The sequence below is a fragment of the Leptopilina boulardi genome, unplaced genomic scaffold, assembly GCF_019393585.1.
Source record: "Leptopilina boulardi isolate dan_hultmark-lab unplaced genomic scaffold, ZJU_Lbou_2.1 LbouV2_69, whole genome shotgun sequence".
Lineage (NCBI taxonomy): Eukaryota > Metazoa > Arthropoda > Insecta > Hymenoptera > Figitidae > Leptopilina > Leptopilina boulardi.
The window spans coordinates 208,256-228,867 of NW_026138015.1; the positions used below are offsets into that span (position 1 = coordinate 208,256).

The 20,612-nt window shown below is 26.6% G+C and overlaps 1 protein-coding gene across 4 annotated transcripts in view; it reads right to left on the reverse strand.

The window, feature by feature from the left end:
• The window catches only part of LOC127290469 (limbic system-associated membrane protein-like), a 167,825-nt gene that overhangs the window by 11,654 nt on the left and 135,559 nt on the right, over positions 1–20,612 (reverse strand). For all 4 annotated transcript variants that reach the window (XM_051319045.1, XM_051319046.1, XM_051319048.1 and 1 more), the window contains exons 4-6: positions 4,913–5,071; positions 3,828–3,956; positions 2,015–2,152 (exon numbers count right to left, since the gene is read on the reverse strand). In XM_051319045.1, coding sequence (XP_051175002.1) covers positions 2,015–2,152; positions 3,828–3,956; positions 4,913–5,071 — 426 coding nt within the window. The remainder of the gene's footprint in view (positions 1–2,014; positions 2,153–3,827; positions 3,957–4,912; positions 5,072–20,612) is intronic.

A 20,612-nucleotide genomic window follows, 5' to 3' on the forward strand; every position in this document is an offset into this window, starting at 1 on the left:
TTTAAAGCCCCCCCCCTTATTTTAAGAAAATTTATTGTCATTAATTTAAAGTGGGGGAAAAAAATTAGCCAACAGGTTATAATTTACATATACAGTAAGATTATTTGACTATGAATCACCCCCAATATAGTGTTAAAATTTATGAAGACTTTAGTATATTTTACTTTAGAAATATGCAACCCGGTTTACAGAGAAGTTTGAAAAAAACATTGAACAGGAGTCATTCTTAAATTTGCCGCTTGAAATTGGATGCGCGCGATGATTTAAGTCATCACGTGATAGCAGAAAAGGCAAGTTGGAAACCATTTTGGTTATACGAAATCAAAACATAACCCCAAATAATCATCGTATTTGACATTATTAATAAAAAACAAATAGAAATAAAAAATAAATAGTCATTAAAAGATTATAATAATGATAAAAAAATTAAAAATAAAAATTTAGTGAAAAAGTGTTTGGCAATTTTATCTACACAGTGTGATGTGGAAGAGAAATATTATGTGTCTGAAACAATGTTTGTCGGAATTATTTATTTATTTATCATAAAATAGAGTCCGATTGTATTCTTTCAAATCAGCAAGTAAATGATTAATTCATAATTTCAGTTGTGTAGTTTCTAACCGTATTTTTTTCGTTGTTTTCGAATAAATAAATAATTTATTGTGAATTAGGTCAAAATTTCTTGTAGAATACCTTGTGACACTGTTCACTTTATACTAATTTTTAATCAAATTCTTTAGAGTTTATCCATTTTTCAATCAAAAAATTTTTTTCAATAAATAATTCCGACAAACATTGTTTCAGACACATAATATTTCTCTTCCACATCACACTATGTAGATAAAATTGCCAAACACTTTTTCACTAAATTTTTATTTTAACTTTTTTATCATTATTATAATCTTTTAATGACTATTTATTTTTTATTTCTATTTGTTTTTTATTAATAATGTCAAATACGATGATTATTTGGGGTTATGTTTTGATTTCGTATAACCAAAATGGTTTCCAACTTGCCTTTTCTGCTATCACGTGATGACTTAAATCATCGCGCGCATCCAATTTCAAGCGGCAAATTTAAAAATGACTCGTGTTCAATGTTTTTTTCAAACTTCTCTGTAAACTGGGTTGCATATTTCTAAATTAAAATATACTAAAGTCTTCATAAACTTTAACACTATATTGGGGGTGATTCATAGTCAAATAATCTTACTGTATATGTAAATTATAACCTGTTGGCTAATTTTTTTCCCCCATTTTAAATTAATGACAATAAATTTTCTTAAAATAAGGGGGGGGGGGCTTTAAAAATTTTAGAAGTGTCTTAAAATTGACACTTATATAGAAAATATATTTACAGAATTCTATATGGCTTATTTTGACTATTTGCATAAATTAACAATATAAATTGTAAGCATTATTTTGAAAGTCCACTTGGAATATATAATAGTTTGCAATAAAAGATATTATTGGGCATACAATGTCGAAGAGAATAACGGTTATAGTATAGTAGGGTAGCGAGAGGGCACAAATTTAGTCATATTGATACATAAGCACGTGGTAGGATAGTTGAACCCTGTAGCTTCAATTGTACTGCATGTTATTGGTCTTAATACAGATGCAAATGTAGGCTACATGCCATAATAAGCCCCGATGACAGGGAGAGGAACACACCCCTAAAGTTTCCTTGTCCTCTGCTCCTGTCTAGTGTTATGCTGTATATATATGCATATAACTATAACTCGAGTTTCGGCTCTTTTGTTCAATACAAGCCCTTTTTCATAAATGTCAGATAAAATCATGTTACTTTCCTACTGTCAGCTCAACGTGCATTCACATGCATTATTCAAGGTTTAATCTTGTCCGAATAAACTAGTTATATATGAAAAAAAGTCATCTTTCTTTTTTTTTTTGATTGTAAAGTACAAATCACTTGGAAAGTAAAAAACAAAAAAAACTATTTTCTTTATGCGAAAAAAACTTAGTATTTCAATTGACAGAATTTAATACTAACTTTGTGGAACAATCTCATCCTTCTCCATTGTCCAGTAGTTAATAGACTTTGGGTAAGCTTCTGAGTGGCACTCCAAAGTTATTTGTTGACCTTCTCTTGCACCAACCAATTGATTTTGAATCCAGATCATTGGCGGAACTATATGTATAATATTTTTCTTTAATTAATAATTTTTATAGAATATATATAAAATGTAAACAGTAATTCAAAAATTTATTAACAATGAAAATTAAGAAAATATTCTAAATAATTTCACATCTCCCAGTAATATAATATAAAAGAAGATAATTCTAATTTAAAATTTCTTTAAAAAAAAAAATTTTTATCCAACAAAATTCCAATTTAAATGTTATTGGCGGAAAAGGTAAATATTTTTATTTTTACGTATAATAATCTCCGTATTCATATTCATTTTGTCTGTTCACACTTGAAGTTAGTCGTTTCTGTGTTTCTTTTGTTTTTCTCAAATTTTTACAAATTCTCGATTTCGTAATATTTTTTGGTTATTCTCGAGTTGCGCAAATTTTTTAATTACTCACTAACTTTTGTACCTCGCTGACGAAAAAATGTACTCAGCTAAATTTTCTTTCTAATCCGCGCTAATCTAAAAAGTTTTATAACTTTTAAATTGATTATTGTCCGTGTTTTCAGTGTACGTTTTTTTGTTTCTGCGTTCCTTTTGTTTTTCTAAAATTTTTACAAATTCTCGATTTCGTAATATTTTATGATTATTTTATTTATATTTTATTTATATTTTATTTATATTTATGATTCTCTTTAATTATTATCGCCCTGTAAAAACGCCACTGAATGGGAAAATGATAAACATTGATTTTTAAATACTTTTTTCACAAAAGACGGACACTTTTTACAAAAGCAGCCAAAGATCCTATAAATTTCCTAAATCCGAAAGATTGTATGAATCCATACTAAAACGCGATTAAATGAATATTTTGTCATTTATGATGAGAATGTAAAAACGAAAAGTAGAAAAGTAATATAATTACAGGTTCATTACCTCTTGCCGCCGTCAGATGGCAGAAGCATGCCAGGGAGCACAAAGTCTCAGCTGTTATTAAGATTACTTTTCTATTTTTTGTTTTGCAATCGCGCTTTTCTATGGATTTGTACAGTATTTTGGATTTAGGAAAAAGTATTTTTAAAAGTATTTTAAAATCATTATTATTTCACGTTTAGAGCAATAGTTAAAGTTCTATTCTTGCCAAAAAATCTCAGATATCGTTCTACACTCTTAATGCATAAATATAAAAACAAAACAAGTATAAAAACTCAATTTTTAAAAAATATTTATCAAAATATTAATATTTTTTTTTTAAATTTTTAATATAATAATTATTTTTATTATTTGGATAGGAATGATATTGGACGCAAATGTCAATAAGAATCGTTGTTATTTCAATAATTATTACGAACGGTAGGCGTCGAATTGAATAACTAATATTTGATTTATAAAGATTGCAATACTGAATCACCACTTTGATAGTGTGCGATATTTAAAGATTAGAAGAAGATTTTAATAACTTAATTGTTAACAATTTTAAACTTCAATTTTGATACAAAGAATTTTTTTTTACAAATAGAAATCTTTTATGTATACATTTTTTAAATATAGCACTGTGTTTACTTGTGTTATTATATAGATATGTGTATATATGTGAATTGACAGTATCAAAAAAGTAAAAGTTAATCTTCTATTATTTGTGAGCATTAAAAAAAAAAAAAAATTTTTTACCCCAGTTGAAATGTATTGAATTATTTAAGGGAAGAATGATCTTCGAGAGATTATACGTACAATGTACAATCAGCGTAATCCTTTTGCTCACAGAGGGTGGTACTCCGTTAGATGCGATGCACAAATACGACCCCATGTGCAGTCGATTTACTTTTGTGATTTCAAAAAGAGGACCCTCTACGTATTGTGCTGCAATTAACAGATGTGCATATTATTAAATTAATATTTATATTTATTTATTAACAATATTGGAAAAATTTTCTAAAACAAAGAGAATTTAAAAAAAAAACTGTTTTACGAAGATTATTTCGATTTGTTACGTCTTCAAAGAGACTCAAAATTAATGATAATGTTTGAGGTAAACAACACCCATGAGCCGCGATCTACTTGATCCGAGCTTAAATTTACTTATCAGATAGGAGTATATATATATATATATATTTCAGCTAACGAAGTATCTAACGATCCAGATACAAATGTGTTGTACAGAGTACACATTTTAACTTTTTCTTTTAACCTTTTAAGAGGTTGTTAATTTGTTCTTAATTTTACAATTTATAAATTTTTATTAATGATTATTTTTTTTATAAATTTAATTATCGTATAAAATTTTCTTTTCATATAAATTCCTGCTTCCTGAGTCATCGTGGGATAATTTAATTTTCTTCAAATGATGATTGGGACGATTTCCATTTATAAATTCTTATTGATGCCCTTTGTATTTATTTGGATCATTACATTACTTTTCTAATTCATTCAAATTTATACCAAATTAATATGTTATTTAACACTTATTAATATTGTAATTTTAAATTAAGAAAAGTAAAAATATCCGATTAAATTAAAAAATTATTTATATTTAAAAATCTTATGATTTTAATGATGATAAATACTTTTATCATTCCGTTATATTATGTTAAATTTTTTTCGTTTATTTAAAAAAAACAAATAGAAACTAATTTACTGTCTTTGAGCAACGTTTCAGTGAATTGGTTTGGACACCATCATTGTCATTTAATTTAATTATTATTTGCTGAAATTAATTTTTCTTTTGTTAAAAGAAGATTACAAATCTCAACTAACTTAATTATTATTGTTTGAATGTAAAAATGCTTGATTAATTTCTTTTGTTTGATAAAACAAACCTTTTCTTCCATTTCCCAGTAAAATTGTCTGACCGTCTTCCCTTCTCCAGGTAATATTTGGTGTTGGAGATCCAGTGGCAGCACACTTTAAAGTCACGTTACTACCTTCACGAACCACCATGTCAGTGCTAGTTTGAAAATCCACAATATCAGGTGGAACTGTAATTAATGCAAGAGATTATTAATTTGACATTGCAATTGAAATTTCTAATGTATATCAGGAATCGATACCAATCGGATTAATCCTCGATATATCTATATATAGCAAATTTACAATATCTTCATCATGATTCGACTGCGGGTGCCATAAAGTCGGGGAATATTTCTTCATGGGAATAATTTTTGGGGAGACAATTAATCTTAGTTTCCGCTTTTTGTTAGGGTCGCGTTCACTCATGCAAAGAATTCATGACATCACTGAATTCATTTCACAATTTATATATATATATATACCGGAATTCAAATTGCTTTTGTCATTTAATATATGATTTTCTGATCGGAGTGACTTGTTGTCTTCTATATATACACAATTAGCAACAACTCTCCCCTGCATCAAGATTTACGTCACTCTTCGAATTGCAGTTATCCCCTTCCGGACCGGAAGAATTGTCTCTTTTCAACCCCTCGTTTATGTTTGCTACTACTACTACTACAAGAATTAAATTAAATTTTTATTTAGATTTAACGTTTTTCATCATTTTTTATCATTGTTACACCACATGTGGTTGTCTAAATTATGTAATTTCATTTAGACTTCAACTTTCTTTTTTCATTTTAACTTTCATTTTTCAATGGAAATTTTCAGCCGAAATTAAAATAAAGAAAGTCAAAATCAAATTATACAATCGCAGCCAAATGGATTGGTGCATGGCGCAAGTTTTACTTTGCGTTAAAAACCACAAATGTTAAAAAAAAATCTTCAATATTATAGAAAAAAGTAATATTTTCTTTTAATATAAGGTTAAAACTTATTTTTTTGATGATATAAAAAAATAACCGACATAGAAATCTACATTACCAACTGATGGCAAAACAGGAAAAATGATGAAATAAAAAATTACCGACATAGACATCTACATTACCGACTGATGGTAAAACAGAAAAATGAAAATAAAAAGTCGACAATGAATGATCCATATATATTATATATTATATATATATATATATTATTTATCAGCAAAAGAAAATTTGTTAAATTATAAAAATATGACCTGGATAATTTCAAATAAATATTTCTTAATTTCAATTAATATTTCAAGTTTTGAAAAAATTTATGATATACCTAAATATTTTGAAACATCGAATATTTTAATTGAAGTTCAATGATAATATTATACTTATTTTCATTTAGAAAATTAGTTTCTATTTAGATATTACAATTATTCTTTCTGAAGGTAATTATTATTTTTGTTAAAAACAAAGAGTAATTTCTAGTAAAATTTTGGAATTAAATTTATTTATCACACATTTCTAATGTTTTTGTTTTGTATTTTATTTCTTCTATTTTGAAATTGCTATCTAACCACCTTTTTGGTATTAGGAGTAATGCAAGTCCTCTCATTTAACTTATAAAGACTAGACCGTGTAAACGTCTGTAGCAATATTACGCTTGTACAATTCGCAGAGGAGTAGGTATATATATATATACTCTTCGAGTAACTCTGCAAATTGTAACTCGAGCTGAAGTCTGACCTGAATCAACTCATAGCAACTGGTGTCAGGTAATTTCAGTTATGAAGAACAATTTCTAAGACTGTATTCAACTGGATTTCACGACTTCTTACATCAAATAAAATAATTCACGAACAATTTACATTAATCTTGTTCAAAAATATATTTTTCTTTAAAATTATATGTTGCATCTGTGTTTTATTTTACAATTCAGTTTTATTCTTTTTATTTTATTAGTCATATTCCTTTTGCAATTTTTGTTTGTTTGTTAACTATTATAAATTTTAAATTCTAACATTAAAAAAAAATTAAATGATTGTGAATCACGGTTTGCAAATTTCTAATCTGACATCAAAATTCCAAAATTTAAAATGGTGACTCCAATATGGCGGAGAAATTTTTTAAAATTGATTCACTCGCTATTTAGTGCTTTTGCCAGGGTTGCTAATTACGAATTTGATATCAAATTTTTAGAATTTAAAATAATTGACTTTTTTAAATTCATTAAAAATTCTTTTAAAACTTTCTACCCACGCGGATTTTCATGGTGGTTGATTATGAATTTGACATCAAATTTAGATTTACCTTTTTGGTGAATTTGTTTCTTTTTCATAAAAAAAAAACGTCTCTTTGTCTAAAATCAAAATAAAAAATGTGTAGAGAAAACTGAATCATCATACCTCACATATTCAGCTGCAAGCTTTTGATCTTTTTTCAAACCTCTTTAATACTATTTTTTATATTTTTTTTTTAACGATCAAACGGAATTGATTCTATATTCTGATATTTTGATTCTTCCATTTTTTACTCTTCTTTTCAACTAATTCAAATCAACCGCACGAGTCAACTATTTTTTATCCACTTAAAAAAAATATACTCATCGCTTTTCACCTTCTATTCTTGCATTCTTTTATTTTGAAATTAAAAAAAAAAAATTTATATATGCACACAAATGCCTCAATAAGAGAAACTTTTTATTTTATATACCTATCAATAGGTAATAATAGACTTTTAGAAAATCTTTTGATAAAAGAATTATTTATTCAATCTGTCATTTACGCTCAAACTGTTTTTTTCAATCAAAAAGAAACAAATATTTTCTCTATATAACTTTATCAGTTCAGCGATTAATCAAAACATGATTTTAGAGAGTAATTCACAGAGTTTGCAACTATTGCACAAGCGATATGAAAACTTAATTGTTTTTTAGAATTTTGTTTTTAGATAGAAAAAAATAGTTTTTTTTTTTTTTGAAAATAAAAATTTCAATATCAAAAACTAAGTAATTTATTTAGGCAAAAAAAAAAAAAAATTGAGAACAAATGAAAATATTACAATGTTCAGTGTTGGTAAAATCAAAATTTTTAATTTAAAATACAAAAAGTTACAAATTAAATTTTTTTTACTGACATTCAGTTTTCAAATCATCCATAAAAAATTAAGCTAAAAATTATCAAAGTTCATCACTTTCACATCACTTTCACATCATATCTTTGTTTTATTTATTAATTTCCTTAAAACCATACAAACTATTTTGCTATTAAATTCTAACCGAAGAACAGAATTTATAATTGAAAATAATTTTAATATATAAACTAAGGAATTTTTTAAATAAAAAATTTTATATTATTTTACTTGAGAAAACGTTTTGTTGACTTCGTTCCCTAATAACACAAGATATCTTGGGATATATTGATAATATCCCGCAGATATCCTAGGGATGTCCTATGGATATCAAAAGGATCTCTTAAGGATATCCAAAAAAATCGGCGGTTTGAATATCCTTTGGATATTCCATGGATATCTGAGGATATCCACAGGATATCTTCTGGATATCTCTATAGACTTTCATAAATATCCTCCAGATATCCCATAGATATCGTCAGGATATCCCACAGATATTTTCAGGATATTCTCAGTATATCTTCTGGATGTCAAGAAGATATTCTCAGGATACTGTTTTTAAAGTCATTATGAGACTACGAGTGAGAATATTCAGTGAATTAAATTTTATATAAATAAAATAAAATGCAACTTGTTTTTCGAGAAAGTTGTTTAATTTGAAAAATTATTAACTAATTTTTTTTTGTCATTCGTGATTCATTCCTTTTATTCATATGCTTAATATTGTCGGAAAATAAATTTGCTTTAAACAATATAAATTCTTCCCCGCAAATAACGAATAACTATTAATATTAATTATACATTAAGTGCATGAGTTTATTTAAAAACTTTGAAAAATGAGTTTCAAATCTTCATTTAAAATAAATTAGAAGCTCATAAGATTTTTGTTTTTATTATATTATTATTCATTATATTAGCTTAACAATTTTAACCTTTAAAAATATATGTTGGGATATTAAATATCCCGTGAATATCCTAAGAATATCCCACGGATATCCTGAGGATATCCCATGGATATCCTGCGATATAATATCGAATAGATATTTTGTGGATTTCTTAGGGATATTCTGTGAATATCCTATGGATGTCCTGTTGATGTCCCACAGACTGGCGGTTTGTATATCCCAAGATATCCTGGGGACCATTCTAGGATATCGACCATTGATATGGATATCCTATGAATATCCTAGGGATATCCTTTTGTTATGGGGGTAATTTTTATAAAATAACAATTTTTTCTTTAATTTCACAAATTGAGTGATTAATTGAAAATCTGCAAATGATTTATCTCTACATTATATATGCTATTAATTACAAAATACTAGATTTTTTTTAAAATTTTAACATCGTAATAATTTATTACCACTTGTTCGATAGAAGTGATTCAACGAAATATAGAAGTTCAATTGCAGGTTTGTAAATACAAGCAAATATATATATATATATATATAGGATGTGTATATATTTGTATTCGAATATTGGGGAGCGAAAAAGAGAGACAGAGAGAGAGAGAGAGAGGAAAGGTCCGTTGTGTCACGTCTGTGAGATTTCTTTTTTGGAAATCCAGTACAAATTGAATTTTCAAATCCAATCCATTTATTTTCGAGTCACAGAAGCTTCAGAGACATGCGGTACTGGCCAGTGGTTGCGAAATTTGAAACAGATGATTAAAACATATCGACAATAGATGGATTCATGTGCTTCCAGATTTCTATTCACTTTTGTATATATATTTACTGCTTGGTAACACATCCACTCACAAGCTTACTAATAATTAAACTACATCTATGCCCAATAGGAAATCATACAATAGTGATAAGCTCAGTTGTATTTCGAAATTTCTCAATCCGATTTTGCTCCATAAATCTGTACAATTTATGTCGCGGTAGTTACATATATATATATATATATATGTATATATACACCAATAATAACGGACGTTATTTTCATTATGTACGTAATTCAAATCCATTTACCGTTACTCACAATCAATAATTAACTCTCTCGTAACTAAAGCTTAGTCTATCTTAACAGAATAATTCTCTTTACTTTCATCACAAAATTTTTAACTTAAAATTGATCAAAACAAATCAAAATATTAGATTTTAAAAAAAATTTAATTTTTAAATCATTTAAAAAAAAATTGTCAACAATTATAAATAAATAAAAATAGTTTGAGTATTAAAATAATTTTACAAACGATCACATACTTTTCCAATGTATCAAATTTTAATGAGACGAATATACTACACGTGTGTATATAGATAAACTCTTCAAAATTTTCACGGTTACGCTTCCTGTTAACGTTGGAAGCATTGCTTAAATAATATATCGTGCGATTAGCGTACTTCCATTTTCTATATCTATATTATTCAACAGTACTTTATTCCTTCAATAAAAAAAAAAAATACATTTATACTGATTGAATGAAATAATTGGATAATGTATCTATTGATTAGGTGTGTTTTTAAATTATTCGATTCATTTGTTATGTGCTAATTAAAAAAATTGATATAGAAAAATATAAAATTTATTACTAAACTATAAATATGCAATATTACACCGTCCGACAAAATTCAACTTTTTTTTGACCCACAAAAAAATTTAACATTTTCGGAAACTAGGACCCAAAAAAAATACCCGTGTCTGGCCGTTTTGCTAGATCAAGTCGTTTGTGGTTTTTAGGGGTGAGAACAACCTCTAAATGAAAAGTGACAAAATATCTTTTAAAAATTATTAATACTAGCGATGTATTCCTCGCTCGCTAACGCTCGCTCGGTTAAAATTGTACTTATTGTTGTTTACTTATTGTAGTTTATGTATATTATATATATAATTTATGTTTTAAATTGATATCTTATTAATATTGTATAAAATTTATCTTAAAATTGAAAAAAGATGTTACATAAAAATAGTTTGTAAGATATTCTAAAAGAATGTATGCAAAGTATTTTGACTTATTTGAAAATAATTGAAAATAGATTTTTCAAGGACGGTGTCGAGGTCCCGGGGTCGGTGTCGTTGTTCGAAATTTGTTAACTTAATATAATAGAAGATGTTTCGTTTTAAATTAAGAAATGTTAAAATTATTAAGTTAAAACCATTTGATTTTAATGACACTTAAAATTAGACACAATATTATAGATTACTAACTAAAAATTGAAAAAACAACAATAAATAATAAAAAATAATAATAAAAAATTGAAAAAATCAAAAAATTCTTATAAAATTGCAAAATAACCCTTTTTTGGGATAAAATTGCAAAATAACCCTTTTTCGGGTTAAAATTGAAAAAAGATGTTACATAAAAATAGTTTATAAGATTTTCTAAAAGCATACATGCAAAGTATTTTGATTTATTTGAAAATAATTGAAAATAGATTTTTCAAGGACGGTGTCGAGGTCACGGGGTCGGTGTCGTTTTTCGAAATTTGTTAACTTAATATAATAAAGATTTTATAAAACTTGGTATCTGGGGGTTTTCGGGGTCGCTGATTATTAATCTGATGTCAGATTTTCAAAATTCAAAATGACGGAATCAATATGGCGGTCAAAATTTTAAAAAGTTATTAAATTTTTTTTAAACCTTGATATCTAGGGGTTTTTTGGGTCGCTGATGACGAATCTGATGTTAAATTTTCAAAATTAAAAATGGCGGATATAAAATAAAAAATTAATAACTTTTTAAAAATTTGATCGCCATATTGAATCCGCCAATTTGAATTTTGATAATCTGACATCAGATTAATAATCAGTGACCCCGAAAACCCCCAGATACCAAGTTTTATAAAATATAAATAATTTTTAAAAGATATCTTGTCACTTTTTATTTAGGGGTTGTTTTCACTCCTAAAAACCACAAACGACTTGATCTAGCAAAACGACCAGACACGGGTATTTTTTTTTTGGGTCCTACCCAATCAAAAATTTACTAATGGCGCAGTACTGATAAGTATTGTCGCAGTACTGGCACCCAGTATTGGCGCCAGAGTTGGCGTAACGCTTTGGAATGATAACATTTTACCAGTATTGGCTGCCAGAGTTGGCACCAGTACTCGTAACCACTACTGGTTTAGTACTGGCTGAGTACTGGCAGTTTTATAATTTATTGTATACGTAATACTTTTTTGGTATAATTAGGAAAAAGTGTCTGAAATTTTTAGTAACCCAATACAAATTAAATATTAATTAAACTAGTCAACTAACTAATTAATATTTTATTATATAAAATCGAAAACGCCAAGAAATTTTATTCTTTATTATAATATATATTGCAAATTATTATTTAAAAAATCAAAAAATAAATATAAAAATATGTTTGTTTTAAAATCAAAGTTTTTATAATATATAAAAACAGTTCAGTAAAAATAAAAATGTTTATAAAATAATTATAATGTAATATAATTATACAATTAGCTATTTAATTATCGTTTAAAATTTTTTTTTTGTTTATTGCTTATCTGAAAACAATAAGAAAATCTTGCAAAATATTTTGGAATTGGTCTCAGGAAACTTTTTGTTTAAATAATTTTACCTACAAAAAGGCAAAATAAAATATATTTTAATTTTAAACAATAAAATCAAGGTTAAAAAATTTTATAAACAAAAAGATTCATCAGGTTCACTCTAGAACTTTTGGTAAACTAGTATTAATCAAAATGAAAATCTATTTTAGTCAGTACTGGCTCAATATCGGCACAGTACTGGGAGGGTGGTACTGCAACAGTACTGATACAATGAAAATACCAGTACTGGTTCAGTACAGACTGCCCAGTCTCGGCAGCCAATACTAAACCAGTACTGCGCCAGTAGTCAACTCTGGTATAATACTGAAATTTTTGGTTTGTGTAGTTTCCGAAAATGTTAAATTTTTTTTGTGGGTAAAAAATTGTGTCGGACGGTGTTATTTTTCTAAGATTCCGATTTAATTTCATTTGAAAACAATATTAGGGGAATAGTGTCAGGGTTGGACACAGTTTTGGTTTTTTGTTTATAAATATTTTGTTTAGATAAATTCAGTCAATTGTGGTATATGGGTGGAAAGATCTACAAAAGAGGAACACTTTTGCTGTGGACCGTAAATTGATTGGTCAAAAATTAAAAAAGTTATAAACATTTAAAAAAAAATCTAGTCAGGGTTGGACACTTTTTGAAAATCGAAACGCATTATTGGTGAAAACGTAAAATAACATTTGTAATGTTTTTTATTCTTATTTTTTCATGTTTATCTTTACTTATTGTTTATAAATTGTAAAGCTTTATGGGTTTAAAAAAGGAATGAACTCAAATTACAAAAAAAACGCTTTATTGTTTTAAATATAACTCAATGAAATGATGAACAAAATTTATACAATTTAAGTATTATTTTTCTAATATCTTTGGCACAATTTTGCACTGAAATATCAATAAAATAAAATTTATTTGTATATTTATTTATAAATTGTGTCAAATTCATAATTAATATGGGTGTCCAACCCTAACTAGAAGCATCATTTTCGAATTGTGCTAACCATAACCAGACATGTGTCGCGATTCGATTTTTCACTTTTTTTCTTCTTAAATTATGTACCCCACAATACATTCAAAAAGCTTACCTTGCCGAATTCTTGCTTTTTTTTACACATTTTTTAGGTTTATTTACAAGTCAAACAAAACTTTTTTTGTCTCTTGGATTGCACCGAAGTCACAGGAGACGCTACTTTTGATTCTCCAAAAATGTAATGCCACAAAAAGTTAGGTTACACAACTAGAAGATTCATCACGTACGCACACAGGTGGCGCTAGTGTTCTTATTTAAAAAAAGCCAAGTGTTTTTTTAACTTTAGTATTAATTTTTATATTAATTTTAATATTATTTAAATAATTTTTGAAATTAATAATATTTTCAATTTTGCGAATATATAATTTAAATGAATAGATTATATACCAATGAGATTTAACTGTTGTGAATTTTTAATTACTATTGAAACTCACGACCCAAGGTTAAATTACTGAAAAATAACAAACAGAAATAATTAAACTGGAGAATTAAAATTATAATTTTGGAAAAAAAACCAGCACAGTTCACTGTAACCATAAATTAAAGAACATGGAGAGGGAAATGTAAGGATAAACATCGTCAGTTATCGCAAATCACTAAATTAATTTATTTATTATTAATCAATTTATTTAAATAATATTAACAATTTATATATGTATTTGTCAGTAGGCTAAATAGGAGAATATTCATGAAGATGAATAAACAAGATTCGATTTTCGTCAAACAATTAAATTTTATGTATAATAATGAATTCGATTTAGAAGGGCAGAAAGTTTGGAAGTAGCCAAACTTTTTGATAGCATAATTAATTATTATTTTAATTTTAATTATTTATTATTAATTATTATTTATTAATTAGTCACAGTGAAAATCAGAAGAAAAATTGGGAAAATTTTATTAATGTTTATGTGAAAATTAATGAATAAAATTATAAATATACTTATAGAAATAATTTAAATTTTGTATGTAATTTTGTTAAAAAATCTGTAGATTTAAAACAAAAAAAAAAAAAATAATAAAATTTTCATCGCACCATTAAAAAAGATTTTCAACTATCAATAAACTCTTTTCTAGAGGCAATTGTTTTCATTCAATTGAGAATTCTTTCAATTCAGATCAATTACTTTAAAGAGAGAAATTGCAAACATTAATGCTTGATATCATTTAATTAATTCAAGTCCAGATTGAACCAAAGACTAAGTTACATTCACGTATATATACATTTCTCAATTTAACCATTTAGGTACATTATTCGATTTGTAAAAACTCTTTTCTACATTTTTCACTTCTTGTCTGAGAAAATAAAAAGTTAATGGACAAATAATTTGAAAATTTTTTTTATAAATTTCATTGTCCTTTGTTACATTTTTTTTTTTACATTAGAGGAAAAGAAAATCAATTCCCGAATTAATTTGCATGTACAAATGTTTTCCGCTTGTCGTTGAGTTTGTCGAATCTGTTATTCATAGAACAAAATACATCGTGTTAGACAATTGTAGAGCATTGGTAAAGTACAACACTATAAATTTCCTACTCGTGAGTTGCATCCGGGATTGAGTAAAATGTAATCTAAATAGTACTTTACGTTCATCTATTTTCTGTTTCAAAGACGTTTCACACAAAACACGTGAAAATTAATGAACATTTCATTAAAATTTTATGCAACAAGAAATAAATACGTGCTCAAGTTTTTTTTTAAATAGTTTTATTAATTTTTAACTTCAGTATACTATATTATATGTTATTGTGAATTCTAGAATATTTTTAAAATATCCTATAGAAAATTCTAACATTATATATATATTATATGAGAAAGAAAATTTATTATAATAATATTTTACAAACTTTACGTTTGCTGTTTGAGTAAACACAACATAATTTTTTTTCCACCTGAAAAAGTAGTACTGCATTTTTAATATTTTTTTTCTATTTCAAATGCAACTGAAGAATTTTTCCTTTTGAAAATAATTTATTAGAAAGACAAGATTGTAACCATATATATATATATATATATATATATATATATATATATGCAAATAAAAAATGTTTTTTATATTATTCAGATACGCTGCAGTAGAGGATCATAATAATTATTATAAAATATTTTATAAAGAAGACAAACTCTAAATGTCATGCTATGAAAAAATAATTATTATTATGAATAAATTAAACATTAGAATTGAATTCTTAATAAAATTATCCTCTTTAGAAAGCAGTTAGAACATAGTTATATAATTTTAAACGATATTTATGTGTTATAACGTGTATTTTTTTAGAACTATTTTAGAGATTATTTTTAATATCATTTTAATAATTTCTGACTATTATTTATTAGATTTTTATAATTTTAGTTCACGAATCACGAATTAGTTCACGAATTTAAATGAACAGTTTATATTAGTGAAATTTAACTCGTTATCTGAACATTAAATTTTTAATTATTATTGAAACTCATCACAAATTTTTATTATACAAAAAAAAATAAGGAAAAGAAAATAAAGAAATAACTAGAAGTGCGATTTTGTAACTTGACTTCACTATTAATCGATTCTCAATTCACATTCATTCCATTTTCATTTCACTTTCACTTCATTTACAGTAGATTTTCCCTTTATTATCACTTCACTTGTAATTTACTTTCACTTCAGATTCACTTCACCTTCAATAGATTTTTAATTCACTTTGACTCCATTTTCTCTTCACTTACACTTCGCATTCACTTGATTTTCACTTCACTTTCACTTCACTTTTAATTTACTTTTAATTCACTTTAATTCCATTTTCACTTCACTTTTATTGGATTTTTAATACACTTTGACTCCATTTTCAGTTCACTTTCACTTCACTATTAATTTAGTTTCAATTCACTTACACTATATTTTTACTTTACTTTTAATTTACTTTTACTACATTTTTACTTTACTTTCACTTCACTTTTAATTTACTTTCACTCGATTTTCACTTCATCACTTCCACTAAATTTTTTTCAATACACTTTGACTCCATTTTCACTTCCCTTTCACTTCACTTTTAATTTACCTTCAATTCACTTTTATTCCATTTTCACCTCACTTTTACTGGATTTTCAATACACTTTGACTCCATGTTCAGTTCACTTTTACTTCACTTTTAATTTACTTTCAATTCACTTTCACTACATTTTCACTTCACTTTCACTTCATTTTCACTTGATGTTCACTTCACTTTAACTCGATTTTAACTGGATATTCACTTTACTTTCACGCCACTTTTACTTTATTCACTTCAAAGTGATAGAATGAAAAGACTTCAAAGTAGAGTGAAAGTGAAGTGAATTTACGAAAATTAGCAAGCCTAGTAATCTATAACTTAAAATTAAAAACTGTGAAGAAAATAAGTTAACGAGATTGTATAATGAAACGAAAAAGGTTAGAAGTAGTTGGTAATTTATTTATTACAATATTTTGAAAACTATAAATATGTTCTCTAAATATAAAAATGATTGACCATATTATGGTTTTCGATATAATTGAAGTTAAAATTTGCATTCTTTACATGGATTCTTATGAAGGAGGACAATTAAAATCAAATGAAATACTAATAAAAAATTCAGTTCACCTTATTGAATGTTTAATTGTCATATCTAAATATTGGTTTTGAAATTCTTTTATTAAAAAAAATATCACAAAAAAAATAATAATACTGAAACTAGAATTTTATATTTAGGCAAAAAAGTGGAATCATAGTACCTATAGGCCATAATTTTTGTTTCCAGTCTGGCGGGCGATATAGAAGAAATCACTCCATGCGTAGGTAACGAGACTTATTCTTTTCATTTCTCTCCCTTTTCTCTCTCACTGTTGTATTCACTTTTTATATCTTCTTTCCGACTGTTTCGGAGATCTCATTTTCCAACATGACAGTGAAGGATAACGAGGAAGGCAATCTTCTTGCGTGACGACAGGGATGGACAATTTTCTTTCTAAAATATTTCACTGCACACACACACACAGATATATATATATATATATATATATATATATATCCCGGGTGTTACTTTGTTATCGAGGTCTTGTCTCTGCTTTCAAAAAGAAAATGGAAGAGTAGACGCAGTTTACTGCAAAAGCTATAGAAAAAGTACGCAGGAGATGAAACAATTATGACGGGATTTTTCTGATAAAAAAAAACAACTCTTTCTTGTTGTCGCAGATTGCAATAATTTAATTTTGATTAAGAAATTAAAAAGAAAGTATATAAATTTATATAAAAGATTTTTTATTTCAAGTTAATGTTATATCTACTTATTAAAAAAAAAAAAAAAATTACTTTAAAATTTATTAATTAAATTGATGAAAAAAGAAAAAGAAACAAATCATTAATACTCGAGTTTCATTCTGTATTATTAAACAAAAATGATATGTTTTTGTGTTATTTGATAATCAAAGTAGTTGCTTATTAAAAGTTTTTAAAATTAGGTTAAGTTAATAACAGATAGATGTGAATAGAAAAAAAAGAAGGTAACAGAAACTCTAACACACACATACAGTTGTAGATTTTCTGCATTTTGTGTACGGTTTAATTTTTAATGACAGACGAAGAGCAACTACACTGTACTCGCCTTTACCAAAGGACATCTAAATCCATTTGCTCCTGTATGCATAGGAAGTTTCAACTTCTAGTTTACCGGTAGTAAACATCCGTTATGAGGAAGTGCACCTCATTAATATTTCAAGAAAATCTTTCTTCATAATCAATCCTCTTTATAAAATTCGTTGTATACATTTAAAAAATATTATCTAATATCTGCGTTCTCTATTTTCAAAATTTATCTCAATTTTGAATAAAAACATTTTCTAAAATCATTAAAGGAACTTAAAAATAGTTAAAAAAAATAAATAAAATAAAACTATAAACGTAAAATTCAATAAATGTTTGAATAGTTTTGTGTGGCATACAAAAGTATTTCCAAAAAGCGTGGTTGGCATTCGGAACAGAAAGGAATTCAATTTAAGAGATATAATTGGTTCCGCTGGCTAGATTCAAAGCTCGCGATGAAAAAACTAATTGCAAAAGAACTCAAGAATTATTAGAACGATCAATTTAATCAAAAACTGATTCAAATATTGGTTTTAATACTACGTTTTCCTTTTAGAGGCGAAAAAATAATAATAATAACAAAAAAAAAAAAAAAAAAAAAAAAGGTAAAAAATTTTATACACTGAACATTGTAATTAGAAATTAGTGGCTTTTTTTAGGATCCTTGATGTAAGAATATTGAAACTAGATTTCACCCTAATAACACAAGATATCTTGGGATATATTGATAATATCCCGCAGATATCCTAGGGATGTCCTATGGATATCAAAAGGATCTCTTAAGGATATCCAAAAAATCGGCGGTTTGGATATCCTTTGGATATCCCATGAATATCTGAGGATATCCACAGGATATCTTCTGGATATCTCTATAGACTTTCATAAATGTCCTCCAGATATCCCATAGATATCGTCAGGATATCCCACGGATATCATCAAGATATCCCATAGATATCATCCAGATATCCCATAGATATCGTCAGGATATCCCACAGATATCATCAAGATATCCCATAGATATCGTCAGGATATCCCACAGATATCATCAAGATATCCCATAGATATCGTCAGGATATCCCACAGATATTTTCAGGATATTCTCAGTATATCTTCTGGATGTCAAAAAGATATTCTCAGGATACTGTTTTTAAAGTCATTATGAGACTACGAGTGAGAATATTCTAAGAATTAAATTTTATATAAATAAAATAAAATGCAACTTGTTTTTCGAGAAAGTTGTTTAATTTGAAAAATTATTAACTAATTTTTTTTGTCATTCGTGATTCATTCCTTTTATTCATATGCTTAATATTGTCGGAAAATAAATTTGCTTTAAACAATATAAATTCTTCACCGCAAATAACGAATAACTATTAATATTAATTATACATTAAGTGCATGAGTTTATTTAAAAACTTTGAAAAATGCGTTTCAAATCTTCATTTAAAATAAATTAGAAGCTCATAAGATTTTTGTTTTTATTATATTATTATTATTCATTATATTAGCTTAACAATTTTAACCTTTAAAAATATATGTTGACATATTAAATATCCCGTGAATATCCTAAGAATATCCCAGGGACATCCTGAGGATATCCCATGGATATCCTGTGATATAATATCCAATAGATATTTTGTGGATTTCTTAGGGATATCTTGTGGATATCCTATGGATGTCCTGTTGATGTCCCACAGACCGGCGGTTTGGATATCCTAGGGATATCCCAAAATATCCTGGGGACCATTCTGGGATATCGACCATTGATATGGATATCCTATGGATATCCTAGGGATATCCTAGGGATATCCTTTTGTTATGAGGGCAATAATTTATTATTTTCTGAAAAATAAATTTTAAATTTGCTATTAAAAAGTTGAAGAAACTTACAATTGTAATTATAGAATTGAGCATAATAGTTAATTAATCAAAGTATTTTAAAGTGATGTAACATGATATTAAAAGGAAAACATTATGAGATTTGACAACAGGCATTCTTCATTAACTACAAAAGAGATTGAATTGCGATAAGAGAGCTGAAAACGAAATGCTTTTATCTTGGACCAAGAAGGCTTGAGACTCTTGTTATTCATTACGGGAGCTGAGAAACTCTTGCTAACCTAACCTCCCTCTCCACTTTCAACTTCAGCTTCTCACTAGCAAGTTTATTTCTCTCTGTAATATTTCGAAATACTCGCAATCTAGAGCACTACCATATCTTTCTTCAAACTACATCTTTGCAACACCACTTTTTCATCTCCACCTATTCAAAATAATGAGGTGCTTATCTCCTTTTTATCCTCTTGTACGTGTAAACGCTTTTGATAGAAAGTGGATGAACCGAATAATTTACAATTAACTACAAAATCTGTGAGTACATTTTCCCATCAACATATATATAAAAAATTCTTTATTTTTCTTTATAAAACTCTTTTAGTGTGTACGAATAGTAAAGAATTTTCCTTTCAAAAAAAAAAATATACTTAATTGCATAGAAAGTAGAGTTGAGAA